The sequence below is a fragment of the Lotus japonicus genome, chromosome 4 (genome assembly GCF_012489685.1).
Source record: "Lotus japonicus ecotype B-129 chromosome 4, LjGifu_v1.2".
Classification (NCBI taxonomy): Eukaryota; Viridiplantae; Streptophyta; class Magnoliopsida; order Fabales; family Fabaceae; genus Lotus; species Lotus japonicus.
Genome location: NC_080044.1, coordinates 30470628 through 30485212, shown reverse-complemented (window position 1 = coordinate 30485212; position 14585 = coordinate 30470628). Strand labels below are relative to the sequence as shown.

At 38.3% G+C, this 14585-nt stretch overlaps 1 protein-coding gene across 1 annotated transcript; it reads right to left on the bottom strand.

The window, feature by feature from the left end:
• Positions 1-7691: 7691 nt before the first annotated feature.
• LOC130715319 (RING-H2 finger protein ATL47-like) lies at positions 7692-9345 on the bottom strand. The gene has a single exon (XM_057565400.1). It carries the CDS (start codon positions 8917-8919, stop codon positions 7870-7872), a length of 1050 nt encoding a protein of 349 aa, XP_057421383.1. The 5' UTR covers positions 8920-9345; the 3' UTR covers positions 7692-7869.
• Between the last annotated feature and the right edge of the window lie 5240 nt (positions 9346-14585).

Genomic DNA, 14585 nt, shown 5'->3' with positions numbered 1-14585 from the left:
CATGTTCAAGTCCTAGCAATTTAGTCTCTAACATGGAAAGCAACACGTGTCTCCTGGATAAAGCATCAGCCACAATGTTACTTTTTCCTTTTTTGTGTTTTATGACATAGGGAAATTGTTCCAAAAATTCAACCCATTTGGCATGCCTTTTGTTCAACTTACCTTGCCCCTTCAAGTATTTCAGCGAGTCATGATCACTATGAATCACGAATTCCTTGGGCAAAAGATAATGCTGCAAAGTCTTCAAAGCTCTCACCAAAGCATACAATTCCTTATCATAAGTAGAATAGTTAAGGGCAGCTCCGCTTAACTTTTCACTAAAATAAGCAATTGGGTGGCCTTCTTGAAGAAACACAGCACCAATACCTACATTTGAAGCATCACATTCAAGTTCAAAAGATTTAGCAAAGTTAGGTAAAGCAAGTATAGGTGCATGGGTAAGCTTATGCTTTAGGGCAGCAAAGGCCTCTTCTTGATTCTTTCCCCAATGAAAACCCACATTCTTTTTCACCACTTCATTTAGGGGTGCTGCCAAGGTACTAAAGTCCTTTACAAACCTCCTGTAGAAACTGGCCAAGCCATGAAAACTTCTTACATCACCCACGGATTTAGGAGTGGGCCACTCTTGAATGGCTTTGATCTTTTCCTCATCAACCTGCACTCCTTTCGAACTCACAACAAAACCAAGAAACACAACATGGTCAGTGCAAAAAGTGCATTTCTCAAGATTGGCAAACAATTGTTCCTTTCTAAGCATACTCAAGACAGATCTTAAGTGCTCAACATGCAGCTCAAGAGTAGTGCTATAGACCAAAATATCATCAAAGTACACAACCACAAATTTCCCAATGAATTCCCTCAAAACATGGTTCATTAGTCTCATAAAAGTACTAGGTGCATTAGTTAAACCAAAAGGCATAACCAACCATTCATACAAACCATATTTAGTTTTGAAAGCAGTTTTCCATTCATCCCCTTCTTTAATCCTTATTTGATTGTAATCACTTTTCAAATCAATTTTAGAAAAATAACATGCTCCATGCAATTCATCAAGCAAATCATCAAGTCTAGGAATAGGGTGCCTATACTTAATGGTAATGTTATTCAAGGCTCTACAAACAGAGCACATTCTCCAAGTCCCATCTTTCTTTGGTACCAAAATCACCGGTACAGCACAAGGACTCATGCTATTTCTTACCCACCCTTTGTTCAAGAGTTCTTCCACTTGTCTTTGAATTTCAGTGGTTTCTTGTGGGTTGCTTCTATATGCTGGCCTATTAGGCAAAGAAGCTCCCGGAATGAGATCAATTTGATGCTCAATTCCTCTCAGTGGTGGTAGACCACTTGGAACACTTGTTGGAAACACATCCTCATAATCCTGCAAAAGAGATTTAACACTAGAAGGCAGTTCAAAATTTTCAAAAGTGTTAGTGTTCAAAATCTGATTTTTGCAAAACATCAAGTATAGGATCTGTTTTGAAGCTATCATCCTTTTCACCTCTCTCTTTTTGATCAAACAAATTTCTTTTCTCTCAAGTATTTCACTCTTTTCTTTTTGCTTTCTCTCAAGTGTCTCACTCTTTTCTTTTCTCTCTTGTTCAATCTTTTCTCTCATTTTCTTTTGATCCTCACGCACCTCCCTAGGGCTCAAAGGTTTGAGCGTAATTTTCTGGCCATGATGTTGGAATGAGATCTTGTTGGTGCTGCCATTATGATCAGAGTTGGTGTCATATTGCCATGGTCTTCCCAACAGTATGTGACTAGCCTCCATGGGAACAACATCACAAAGAACCTTATCCCTGTATTTGCCAATGGAAAAGTCAACTTCAACTTGCTTACTTACTTGTATTTCTCCATAGTGGCTGAGCCATTGAAGTTTGTATGGCCAAGGATGTGGTTTTGTGACCAGGTTCAGCTTCTCCACCATTCTTTCACTAGCCACATTAGTACAGCTCCCGCCATCAACAATCATCAAGCAAATCTGCCCATTGACAGAACATCTTGTGTGAAAGATATTCTCTCTTTGGCTTTCTTTCTTTGGCTTTTGTTGGCTACCAAGCATTCTCCGGATCATCAACAGTTCACCATTCATGGCTGCCTCCTCTTCTTCTTCACTTTGTTCTCCTTCGGACTCACTGGTGTAGTCTCCATCATCCTTAAGAATCATGGTCTTTTTGGAGGCACATTCATAAGCATAATGTCCCATACCTTTGCTCTTTTTGGATGGTTGTTCAAGAGGTTTTGAAGAAGCTGAAGCTTGTGGTTTGGTGGCTGGTTTGCTAAGGGTGCTCGGCCCTTCATCTTTCATTCTGTCTCTCCAAGATGAATTGGAATTGGTAGAACTCTTCCTTGCAAGCCCTTTCCTTTTGAGTTGTTGCTCAACTTTAGTGGCCTTGTGCAGCAATTCCTCCATATCTACATATTCCTGAAGTTCTACAATATCTCTAACATCATTAGATAAACCATTAATAAATCGAATCATGGTTACCTCTTCATCCTCCTCAAGATTGGCTTGCAACATAAGCACCTCAAGTTCTTTGTAATACTCCTCAACACTCTTGCTGCCTTGGGTAAGTTTTTGAAGTTTAAATTTTACATCCCTAGCATGGCTTGAAGGGACATATCTTTTCCTCATGATTCGTTTCATTTCAGCCCATGTTTCCACCGCTGGCTCCTCATTTCTCAATCTCTCTTTTGCAAACTTATTCCACCAAACAAGAGCATAGTCTGAAAAGTGAGCAGCTGCAAGTTTCACCTTTTGGTCCTCCTCATAGTTGTTGCAAGCAAAGACATGCTCTATTTTGAGTTCCCACTCCAAGTATGCCTCTGGATCACTCTTTCCCTTAAAAGGAGGAATTTGGAATTTGACTCCCTCAATCCGAGCAGGTCTAGGATTTTCACGAATTCGTCGTGGCCTCCCGCCTTCACTGTCACTATTGTTCCGGTTCTCCATTTGATCCAGCCTTTCGTGGATCTCTTCAGTTTGCCTCCTCATTAAGTTTTCCAGATGTTGTGTAAGAGCCCGCATTTCGATGGTCGAAAGTTGCACTGCTGGTTGCTCCTCCTCTTCTCCTGACATCTTTGACAAATGAAAAGATTCAAGTAGAACAAACAAATGTTAGTGTTTACCTCACTTCTCTCGTGTTTCCCTCAAATTGGCTTTTCTATGATGTGCACTCTTGCCTTTTTCCACTCAAAAATTCTCACAATCTCTTGAGTAAATCAAAGTTAAGACACACAAAGAATTATGCCACCAAATTTGTGTAGAGTCACACAGATTAGAATAGACTTTAGAATATGAAACAAAAGAAGACAAGACAAATCACCACAGAAATGGAAAGGACTCAAAATATTTAGAGACTAAAGAAGAATTCAAGAACAAACAGAAAGAAGAAAATAAATTGGAATGCTAGCAACAAAATTACCTTGAACAATTGAATTTGGCTAATTAAACAAGAACCATTCAGCCTTTTTTTTTTTGAATTTTCGTTTTTTTTTTTTTGAATTTTCGTTTTGTAATTTGTTTTTGATTCTGAACAATTAACAAGGCTTAACTTTTGCAATGGTTCAGCCAAAAGAAACAAAAACTAAAATCAAGGTAACAAGAAATGACAAAGAGTTGCTAACCAGAATTCCAGATAAGAAAAGAAACCAAAATCCTAGAACCGGAGCTCTGATTACCAAATGATACGCCCCAAGTTGATGCAAGGGCTGAAATGGATCATCTAGGATTGATCTTGGATGATGAGAACTCTGAAATGTGAGAAAGAAGAAGAAGAATTTCGTGATAGAAGGGAAATGGACAGAAAAGAGGGGAAGTTTTAGTGAAATGGAAGATGAAGACTTCACACAAAGGTGGTGGCAAACCCTTGATAAGCCTAATTCTTGAATCACTCAAGAACTATGAGAATCACTCTCACAAATCTGAATCACTCAGAAAAAAAAAATACTAATTCATTCATAATCTGTCTATTACATTGAAGGAGTGGTCCTTATAAAGAAGAAGGAAATTCAGCCTAGTTACAAAAAAAATGATGAGGTGTAATTTCTCTAGAAGAATCCTAGGCTAGGAGTTACAAATTAAAAGAGGAAGATAGTGATATGCTTCAGCCCTGAACGTGTTTTTAGTGGCTGATTGCTTCATGTAACTCCCTTTCTTGATTGTTATTCTGACCAGGGAACATAGCATTCAATGCTCTTTATGCACTTAATTTCCTTGTCTTTGTAACTCCATTCTTGCCTTTGAAAGCTCTTCAATCCTTTTACTTTGCTGATGTAACTCCTCCATTCAGAACTTATTCAAATTCAAACACATTCAAAGAGTTTTAAGAAAGGAATGGGTCCCTCCCTTTAAGCCCTTCATGCGCCCCATGCACACACACACCACTTGAAGTGGATTAAACACACTAAAATAAAATTCAGCAACATAATGCATTTGGATCCAACTTATTCAATTGGTCATTTGCCTCTTTATTGAAATAAAATAAAACAAAGCATCACATGGCAGCCCCTATGCGTGGGCTGGCTCTTCTTCTTAGGCCTGAATGATCATCATGATTTTTGGTTCCATCTCTTCTACCACTTTGTCTTCAAGAATGGTTGCCACTACTTGCTGAAGAGTCTCTTTGGCCTTTTTAGCTCTAGCCCTTGTCATTGGTCCTCCAAGTCCTTTTAGTGCTCCATGACCCTTGTCCTTGTCCTTGTCCTCATCAGTTTCCCTTCTGCCCACGTCCAGACTAGCGTAGTCGTGGCTTATGGATGTTTCCTTATATACCTTATGAACATCCTATTTCCCTTATTCACCAACAAACTTCAGAAGTCTTTCTCTAACAAAGATTAGGGCCCCCAAAACACTCAGCAACGAGCGTTTGAGCAGGATGTTGTAAGTTAAGCATTAATCCACCACTATGAAGTTTACCCAGATGGTTTTGCTAGATTTATCTTTCTTGATCTTAATTGTGGTTCCGAAACAACCTTTTGTTGTGATTACATCTCTACTGAAGCCTCTAAGATCCATAGCAAAGTTGGTCTGTTTATTCTTTGTGAATCCTAATGCTTTAAAGCATTCGTCGAATATTATGTCCATAGTGCTCCCTAGATCCACAAATATCCTTGGTACATCAAACTTAGCGATTTCTGCTGAGATCCCTATATGATTGTTGTGGTTGAACTAGGCGTTCCTCGCGATCCCCTCACTAATCATGAATCCCAACTCGGAGGTATGGGGGCACGGTTTAGACACTCCAATAGATTTTAGAGATTGCCGCTATAGTTTTGAAGTACACCTTGCTGCAATCCTAGGTTCTTCTAGATCTTTTGATATTTTGTGGAAAAATACCTGAAGATTTGTGAGGCGCGTCCTGCCGAGTTGCTCTTCTCATTATCCTAGGATGAAAGTTCCTTCTTGCGCCTGAATATCATTTTTTAAATTTCCATCTGGCGAGAGGATGACTCTCTTTTTTCATACTTGCGCGGTGGTTTACATCGTTCTGCTCAGTGAACTTCTTTAACACCTTTTTTCCTCTAGATTCAAAATCCTTTCAATCTCGTCCCTTCAATCTCCCCTCCTTACCAAGCTGCTCTACAACGTCCAGAAGTTGGATACATTCATTTGTGTTATGTCCATGGTTCTCATGATACTCATAGTACTTTACCTTTTTTCTTTTCTAAGGGAAACTGGTTGAAGCGTCCTGATCAACTAACAGGAGGAAGCATTATTTTCTTCCTTTGGGCGCGTTCCAAGAAATTTTTTCACAGTGCCATGCTGAGCTCAGAAACTCACGAAGTTATTCCTAGTTAAGACGATAGCTTCTTAGCCAAACAATGTCGGGAGACCAAGTATCACCCTCGCCTTTGGCTATTGGACAACAATTAGGAAGCACGTTGCATTCATCTTGCTCTTCCCTCCAACTTTCAATATTACCAAAATTGTTTTGACTCCAAAGGGAACTATAGTATTTCCAGTGTGCCCTGTCAAAATAGTCACCAAAGGCATCAAATCTTCTGCTCCATAGCCAAGTCGTAGGAAACATTTGAAGAACATCAGATTCATTGCGCTTCAAGGATCAACCATCACTTCCTTAACCTCCATATTATCAATCACCGCTAAGATCATTAGGGGAGGAGTAGAGTGTCTCTCAGTATTGAGTTACATTAAAACTTTAGATTCCTTTTCAAATGTATATATTGCATATATGATTTTATTGACAATCCCTACAACAGTTGCTACTGTTGTTGAAAGAACTTTTTCAAAATTAAAATTGCTTGAATCATATCTAAGATCAATAATGTTAAAGAGTTAGCTATCTTATCTACTTCCTCTGTCCCCTATTATAAGTCACTTTTTATGAGGTTTTTTTTCCTAAAATATAAGTCACTTTACAATATCTATGAAACATTGATTTATTTTTTCCATTTCTACCCTTATGCAAATACTTAAATTTAAAAGGAGAGATAACTACCATCCTCATACTATTGAAAATAATTGGATGATTAAATGTTCTTACAAAATTGGTAGTTATCTCTCCTTTTATTTCCAAGAACATTATCATTTAGAGATAGTGAAACATTAAAAGGAGAGATAACTACCAATTAGGGTAATTAGAAAAATTATTACAAATTTATTGCTACAAACTAATTTTAACTATTTTTCTTAATCATGGAAAATTAGGTAAAAGCGACTTATAATATGGGACGGAAGGAGTATTAAAAGTGAAACGTTAGAATTGCTTGATTATGCAAATCACAAAGCAAGAAGATTAATATAAAAAACTTATAATTTATACGATATATTGAGTCTCTTTAAGATTCTTGTCAAAAGAAAGTCATTTGACATTTTCACCTTAGAACCCAGAATATCTATAGACGGCTATGACTAAACCACCCAAATCCAAATTGGTTAGCTTCAGCAGATAGAGAAGGAATGAAACCTTTGTTGTTTCTTTTACTCTCTGTTCTAAAATGGTTTTTGTTTTAACTATTCATATATTTTCCAAAGTGGTGTTTTTTTAGAATTTCAAGATTATTTATCACATCTTCTTCCATATATACCCTCATTTAATATTGTATCTCTCACCTACTACCTCAAATTCTCACCAATCACAATTCTCACCAAACACTTAATCAATAACCATCATTCAATCTCTTCAATAAAACTTAATTTTAAATAGGGGTGTTTTAGCCAAATTTTATATCCATTAATGAGTTCTTAAACCGTGTGCAACAAATTTGGAAAGGAGGGAATAATTCTTTTTATCCCATAGGTTCTTTGACCAAGAAAAACACCTTAGGTTCAATTAAAGCAAGTGTCAAGAGAAAGCTAAAGCATCCAAAAATCAACTATACCAATTTGACTAAACTTTAATCTTCTACTGATTGAGAGAAAGTGCTAATAAAAGCCAGTTTTGGCACACAAATAAAACATTCCATGGCATCAAGTGCCCGCATTAAAATTAGGAAATTATGTTTGAAATTATGGGGTGCTATTGTGGTTTCTGCTAATTATTACTGCATTTCTCTCCCTGCGTCCCTTCCTTGCTTTCATTTTCTTCAAAAAGAACCTCCAAGAAGAGCTTCAATGAACTTCATAACAGAAAAACAGAAGCTTGATTCTGATCATATTAATAGGAAACTACAAGTTAAGGGAAAGTATTTACTACAGTGCAGAAGTAGGATTTTGGATAAAAGCAATGTTCTTTCCTTATGCACAGTCAAAAACTATTGTCATTCAAAGCATTACTTGATTGAACATCAATTTACAAGTATTATAAATAAGAGTAAAATCAAAGACAAAGTATGAAAAAAAGCAGTTCTGAGAGGGGACTCGTTTAAAATATGAAGGTAGTCCAAAATACGAAACCCTGAGTTTCTTCATGTACCTTGAGCTCCATTCTTCCATGGCAAAGTTGCAGTGACATAAGAATTATCCAAATGAGGTTCTAGTGAATTTGAGACCTTATCCTTCCTGGACCACAGCCAGATCTTGGAAACAGAATAGCTTTCCCCTGTCCCAGCAATGTTGATTTTTTTCTCCTCAACTACATCCTCAACAATGGGTGAATTCCCATATTGGGCTAATCTCCCTTTCAATTGTCTCATACTACCACCACCTCTATCACCTCTATTGGTGCATAATGCCACTTGCAAATCTGAATCAGCAACCACATACTGAAAAGACCCCATTGAATAGCATCTCCTAACATCAAGAACACTAGTAGTAGTAGTACTGCTGCACTCTCCTTCACTTCTTTCCACCCCTGGTCCATTATTTGAGCTTCTAAATTTTCCAAGCCTGACAGAAAACACCCTTTTCCCATTCATTATGTGATTTTCTTTCTCTGCGTGTTTGCTAACAGAAGCAGCAGCAGCATCACAACAAGAACCACCACCACTTCCTGAAACCCCCCCACACTCTTCTTCCCTCACACGTTCCTCCAAAACATAAACTGGATTTTCAATTGCAAATTCAAATTCAAAGGCTGATTCATAAAGACTCCCTCTACAAAGAGGACAAGTTGAATTGGTGAGAAGCCAAGTGTCTATGCAGTGAATGTGAAAAGCATGGTTACAAATTGGCAGCAATCTGAGCATGTCTTGTTCTGAGAATTGGGAAAGGCAAACTGCACAGTCAAAATCAAATGCCTCTTTCAAACCTATAATCTCTTCGTAGAGGAAAATTGGGAGGGAATCAATGAAAGCCTGATCTAACCCTAAATCAGGGAGATTGAAGAGCTGCTGTAACTGTCTCTGGTAAGGATCAGATTCAGACATTTCAGTAGGGTTTCTATTGGATTGGAAAATTGATGAACCAGAGGGCCTGTTTTGCTGCTTCATGAGAAATCTAACTAGCAATTGAAGGAGAGCAGAGATGAAAACCACAATTGCTAAAATTACTAGGATGAAAATAACTGCAGGGTTCATTCTATTACCAGATTAATAAGCAAATGATGCAGAAGAACAACAAAATGGGGGAATTACAGTACTATAACAGATTTGAGAGTGAATCCAGTACATTGTGAAAAACAAAGAAATAGGCACATGAATCAATCCTAGCCTAGCACTCCAAAGAAAGAAGCAAAAGGAAGCATGGGAAATCAAAGAAGAGGAAATCCAAAAGCACTAAATCCAAACCTGACTCTAATTTCCTGTTGGTATTTCAAACCAAGACTTGCATTCTCAGGTGAAAGAGGAACGGAATTCTGTGTTACAGGTGAAAGAAAGAGAAACAGAAAACGGAGCCACTTCGAAAAAACATCAGGGGCCGTTCAATTTGGATCCCTAGTCAGGTCTCTACTACCCTACAGCTACTCCCCTCTTACCTCAGGGAACAGACAGTCAAGGTTTTGTTTTTGGTATATCACTTTTTGGTCAACGGTAAATCACATCATTATTTAAAAGTAGAATGTGGACTTGGGTTATTTTATCAAACTCCGATTGAACATTTTAGGGTGTTAAATTTGTCATTCACCCAACCAATTAACCATCTCACTTTAATTTAGTAATTGTCTAAAATACCATTATACTATGTACATTCTGCATTTTTTTATTCCCATACCATATTAAGAGAGTAACATTCCGAAAATTTAAAACCTGAAAATCTCGAAAGCTTTCAGGAATATAATTCTCATAATACAATATAATAGTTATGGTTTTCGGAAATATAAATCCAAGAAAGCAAACATAGTGTTTCGTCAATTCTCTCTCCTACTCCCTCTGTCTCTTTTCCTACAAATGTTCAATTTTCCTCTCCTTCAAATAAATCTGAAGCCTCTCGCCAATTCTTTCAAATTGCCAAAGAAAGAATTTCAGAAATTCCTGAACATTTCTTAAATGTTCCAAGTCCAAACCGATATTCTGGACCAAGACCAGAACCTCTGGTTGCTCCTGATTTTCCAATCCATGCGGTCCCTCTGACTTCAGTACCACCAACTCTTCCTCCTTCTCCTCCACCTCAAAATGAAAACTTTGTCTCTGACCAATCTCCAAATCCTGAGACTGAAGTTTCTCATCAAAACCCTGAATCTCTGAATCTCTGAATCTCAATCTTTGCATATTAAATCTCCTCATGCTGTTTCTGAAACTACAAGTAGCAATCATCCTTCTTCACCTGAAATCTATCTCTCCATTGTTCCCTATACCCAACCTAGACCAAACACCCTGCTTGATTGCATCAACTTATTTAATCATGAAGCATCCTTAAGGGTTCGAAATGTGCATGGTCGCACTGACCTCAGTGAGAAACCAGACCTTGTTGTTGAAGACTGGGATCGTCTTTGCACTTGGATGCTTGACCAAGCGGCAGTGATGCTGGGTTTCCTGACTGCTGAAAGGGATCAAAGAGTTGAAGCTGCTAGCCAGCGTTTCAGAAGAAGAGAAGCACTGAATGAACAAAAGTTGAGAGATCAACTTTATGCTGCTATTGAAGAAGCAAGGCAGAAGAAAGAACAAGAAGAAGAAGCAGCAAGACTTGAAGCTGAACAACGTGAAGCTGCAAGGTTGCAAGCTCTGGAACAAGCAGCTAAATTACAAGCTGAAGCTGAGGCTCTTAGAAATCAAGCACTTGAAATTATTCCATTTACTGATGTTGCATCCACATCTGCTCAAGTTCCTCACTCTGATCAAGCTGTTCCGTCTGCTCAAGCTCAGTCAGACTCAAGACTTGATATCATTGAACGAAGACTTGATTCTCAAGAGGCTCTTCTTCAGAGTCTTAAAGAGATGTGCACAGAACTTCTGAAGAGGACACACAAGCCTTAGTCTTTAGGAACTCTCTTTTCTTCTGTTTTCTTTCTACTATGTTACTATGTTTTCGTATTTAACTATGTTTCTTTTATCAGATTATCGTTTTTCTTTCCTATGTGCTTGCATAATGACTTGTTCATCATTACTTAGTTTTTACTCATACACATTAATCAACAAACAAGTTTTTTTATTCATAACATAATTCATACATTTGCATTGATACATTTAAAAAGGAGGATTTTTCCTCAATGATCTACACTGCCTACGCATCGCTGCTTTCTCAAGCTCCAGACGATGCTGCCTATACTCTAGTTGGATCAAGCTCTGGCGCACTTCTTGCCTCTCAGGACCCTCCTCCATTGTCTCAAGTGCAGTCTCCATCGCTTGTCTTTTGGCAGAATTATCTAGCTCCCGCTGGAAGAGATCTTGAAGCTCCTCTACAAACGCAAGGAAGCCTCTGAGGATACTGTCCATTTCTGGACTCAGGCCCATGCCTAGTAGCTGGTTTGTCAGATTATAGACACTCGGCTCCTCTGGATGGCGCACGTTGATGAAGAGATCTTCATCAAAGGCTTTTTTCCGTAATTCTTCGATACATGCTATGAAGGATGGCATTGCAATATTGAATTCAAGTGAAAACGAGATGTGAAGACTGTTATGCTTTAACCGCTATTTATAAGCTCAGTTCAGTCTCCAAAAGTTAATGTTGAAGCAGTTTCTCGAGGATTGTTTATTGGTAACAAAAGTTTACCTTTAACTCCTTGGCCGGTAGTAAACGTTCTACTCCTTCATTTAATCTTCTGCATCCGCATTAATTAAATACGTTTTCTTTAATTTTTTTATTTTCTCCATCTTTTTAAACTTAGACCTTCTCTAAGGGGGAGTACCTTGTACTTCAAGCTAAGTTTTTCACACCCCATGCTTTTTTCTTATGACAAAAAGGGGGAGTATACAACCAGTTTTTGATGTGTAAACTGTGTTAGTGTGATTTCTTTTTCTTTTAGAGAATTTAAGAGTTCCACTCTTTATGACCATAGATATGTCCGTGGGCATTTGCAAGGAATACATTTTCACTTCTTCTGAAGTGATCGTATGCTAAATCGGTTGACTCTGATACCTTTACCTTGCCCTTGACTCTGAATATTTATGCGCTCTGATATTCACATATTATCTAGGTCATATATTCTCACTCTGAACTCTTTTATTATTTAGCTCAGAATCTAGATACTACTAATGTTTTCATTAAGTCTTAGACTCAGGGGGAGTTAAGCTCAGAATCAAGTTGTGACTTAGATTCAGAATGACCAACATAAACCATTCACCTCAGGATAAGTTTATCTCTATTCTCTAAACTCTGAGTGAATTCAGTTTATTGTTTAAGAATTGTTCATCAAAATACTTGGTTTTGTCATCATCAAAAAGGGGGAGATTGGAAGATCAAGTTTTGATCTAGTAGTACAACTCTATGTTTTGATGATTACATGTTAACTATTGAGTATGAACAATTATGGTACTCTAACGTTGTTTTCTGAGTGTTCTAATGACAGGTTATGACTCTGGTCTTATTTCACATAATTCAGAAGCACTATGCTCAAAGAGTAACCTCCGCAATGTAAGATCAAGTTTTGATCGAGTAGTACAACTCTATGTTTTGATGACTACAAGTTAACATTTTAGTATGAACAATTATGGTACTCTAACGTGTTTTTCTGAGTGTGCTATTTACAGGCTCTGACCTTAATATCATCTCACACAAATCAGAAGCACTGTGCTTAAAGAGTGACCCAAGCAACGCTTTCGCAATCTCTATGTTCAATCTGAACAGTAGAAAAGCTTCAGAAGATCTGAAGTTAATCAAGCTCTGACGTGGACTCAACTCACTTGAAGTTTTGAAGATCCAGAAGTTCTGACAACCCAGACAATTTGAAGGTTTAGATGTTCTGATGGTCTAGAAGACTCTGAAGATCCAGAAGCTGAAAAGTGGAGACTCTGAAGTCCAGAAGCAAAATGGCTCTGAAGACCAAGTACTTCCCTCTGAGTTCATAATCAAAAGGTACAACGGTCAGAGGATCCATGCTTCCCTCTGACTCTGATCAACGAGCTTCACAAGTTCCAACACGAAGCATTCTTCTGATCAGAAGTCTACGAGGTTAAAGGTCAAGTCACTATCCAAAGTACAAAAGCAGATGTACTATCCTGACGACCTAACCTAACATTCTCAGCCACAGCAGAAGCTGGAAATTCCAGATCTGCCCTCCAACGGTAGCATTCCCATGCAGCGTTCAAACCCTAATCCTTGGAGTATAAATAGAGGCTGAAGATTGAAAGATGCGGTTGGAAGAATCTCATACGCGCAAGCTATATTCAAATCTTCTAACCATTCTTTCTTCAATTGAATTCATTGTGTTTACTACAAGCTTTTGAGAAGCAATTCCTTTGTAAACAATCTTTCTTAAACAGTTGTTTAGTTTACCTTTAGGAGATCAAGGTTGATCGGATCCTAGAGAAGACTAAGAGAGTGAATCTTAGTGTGAGCTAAGTTAGTGTATTGTTAGTCACTTGTAGGTTTCAAGTGCAGTTGTAACAATTATCTGATTAGTGGATTGCCTTCATTCTAAGAAGGAAGAAATCACCTTAACGGGTGGACTGGACTAGCTTGAGTGATTCATCAAGTGAACCATGATAAAATCCTTGTGTGCTTTTCTATCTCTTATCTTAAGCACTTTATTTGTCTCGAAAGATTTGTTAAAATCTTAAGGTGGAAGTTTTATTCTGAAAACGTTATTCAAACCCCCCCTTTCTACCGTTTTTCATACCTTCAATTGGTATCAGAGCGCAAGTTCTGATTACCATACCTAACAGTGTTCAGTGATCCGGGCCGGTGTGAAAAACAAATGGCTACCACCAGTGAGATGCAAAAAGATGGTTACAATGCAAAAGCCTCCCACGTTCGATGGTCAAAGATTCGAATATTGGAAAGACAGAATAGAAAGTTTCTTTCTGGGCTTTGATGCAGATCTCTTGGATATCATTGTGGATGGCTATGAGCGTCCAGTTGATGCAGATGGCAAGAAGATCTCCAGATCAGAGATGACTACTGAGCAAAAGAAGCTCTACTCACAGCACCATAAAGCTAGAGCTATTCTTCTTAGTGTTATTTCCTATGAAGAGTACCAGAAGATTACAGATCGTGAGTTTGCCAAGGGCATCTTTGAATCCTTGAAGATGTCTCATGAAGGAAACATGAAATTGAAAGAATCAAAGGCGCTGTCTTTGATCCAGAAGTCTGAATCCTTCATCATGGAGCCTAACGAGTCCATTGAGGATATGTTTTCCAGATTTCAGTTGCTTGTAGCTGGAATAAGACCTCTCAACAAAAGCTACACTACAAAAGATCATGTCATAAGGGTCATCAGAAGTCTTCCTGAAAGCTGGATGCCTTTAGTGACCTCAATAGAGCTTACAAGAGATGTTGAGCGTATGAGTTTAGAAGAACTCATCAGCATACTGAAATGTCATGAGCTGAAGCGCTCAGAGATGCAGGATCTGAGGAAGAAATCTATAGCTTTGAAATCCAAATCTGAGAAGGCTAAATCTGAGAAGGCAAAAGCTCTCCAAGCTGAAGCAGAAGAATCTGACGAAGCATCAGAAGATTCTGATGAAGATGAGCTGACTCTGATCTCCAAAAGACTCAACCGCATCTGGAAGCATAGGCAGAGCAAGTACAAAGGCTCTGGAAAGGCCAAAGGAAAGTCTGAATCCTCATCAGGCCAGAAGAAGTCCTCAATCAAGGAAGTCACATGTTTCGAGTGCAAAGAATCAGGGCATTACAAAAGTGATTGTTC

Bases quoted from the DNA above. Each gene is read 5' to 3' on its own strand.
- LOC130715319 (XM_057565400.1), bottom strand. From the start codon at position 8,919: ATGAACCCTGCAGTTATTTTCATCCTAGTAATTTTAGCAATTGTGGTT.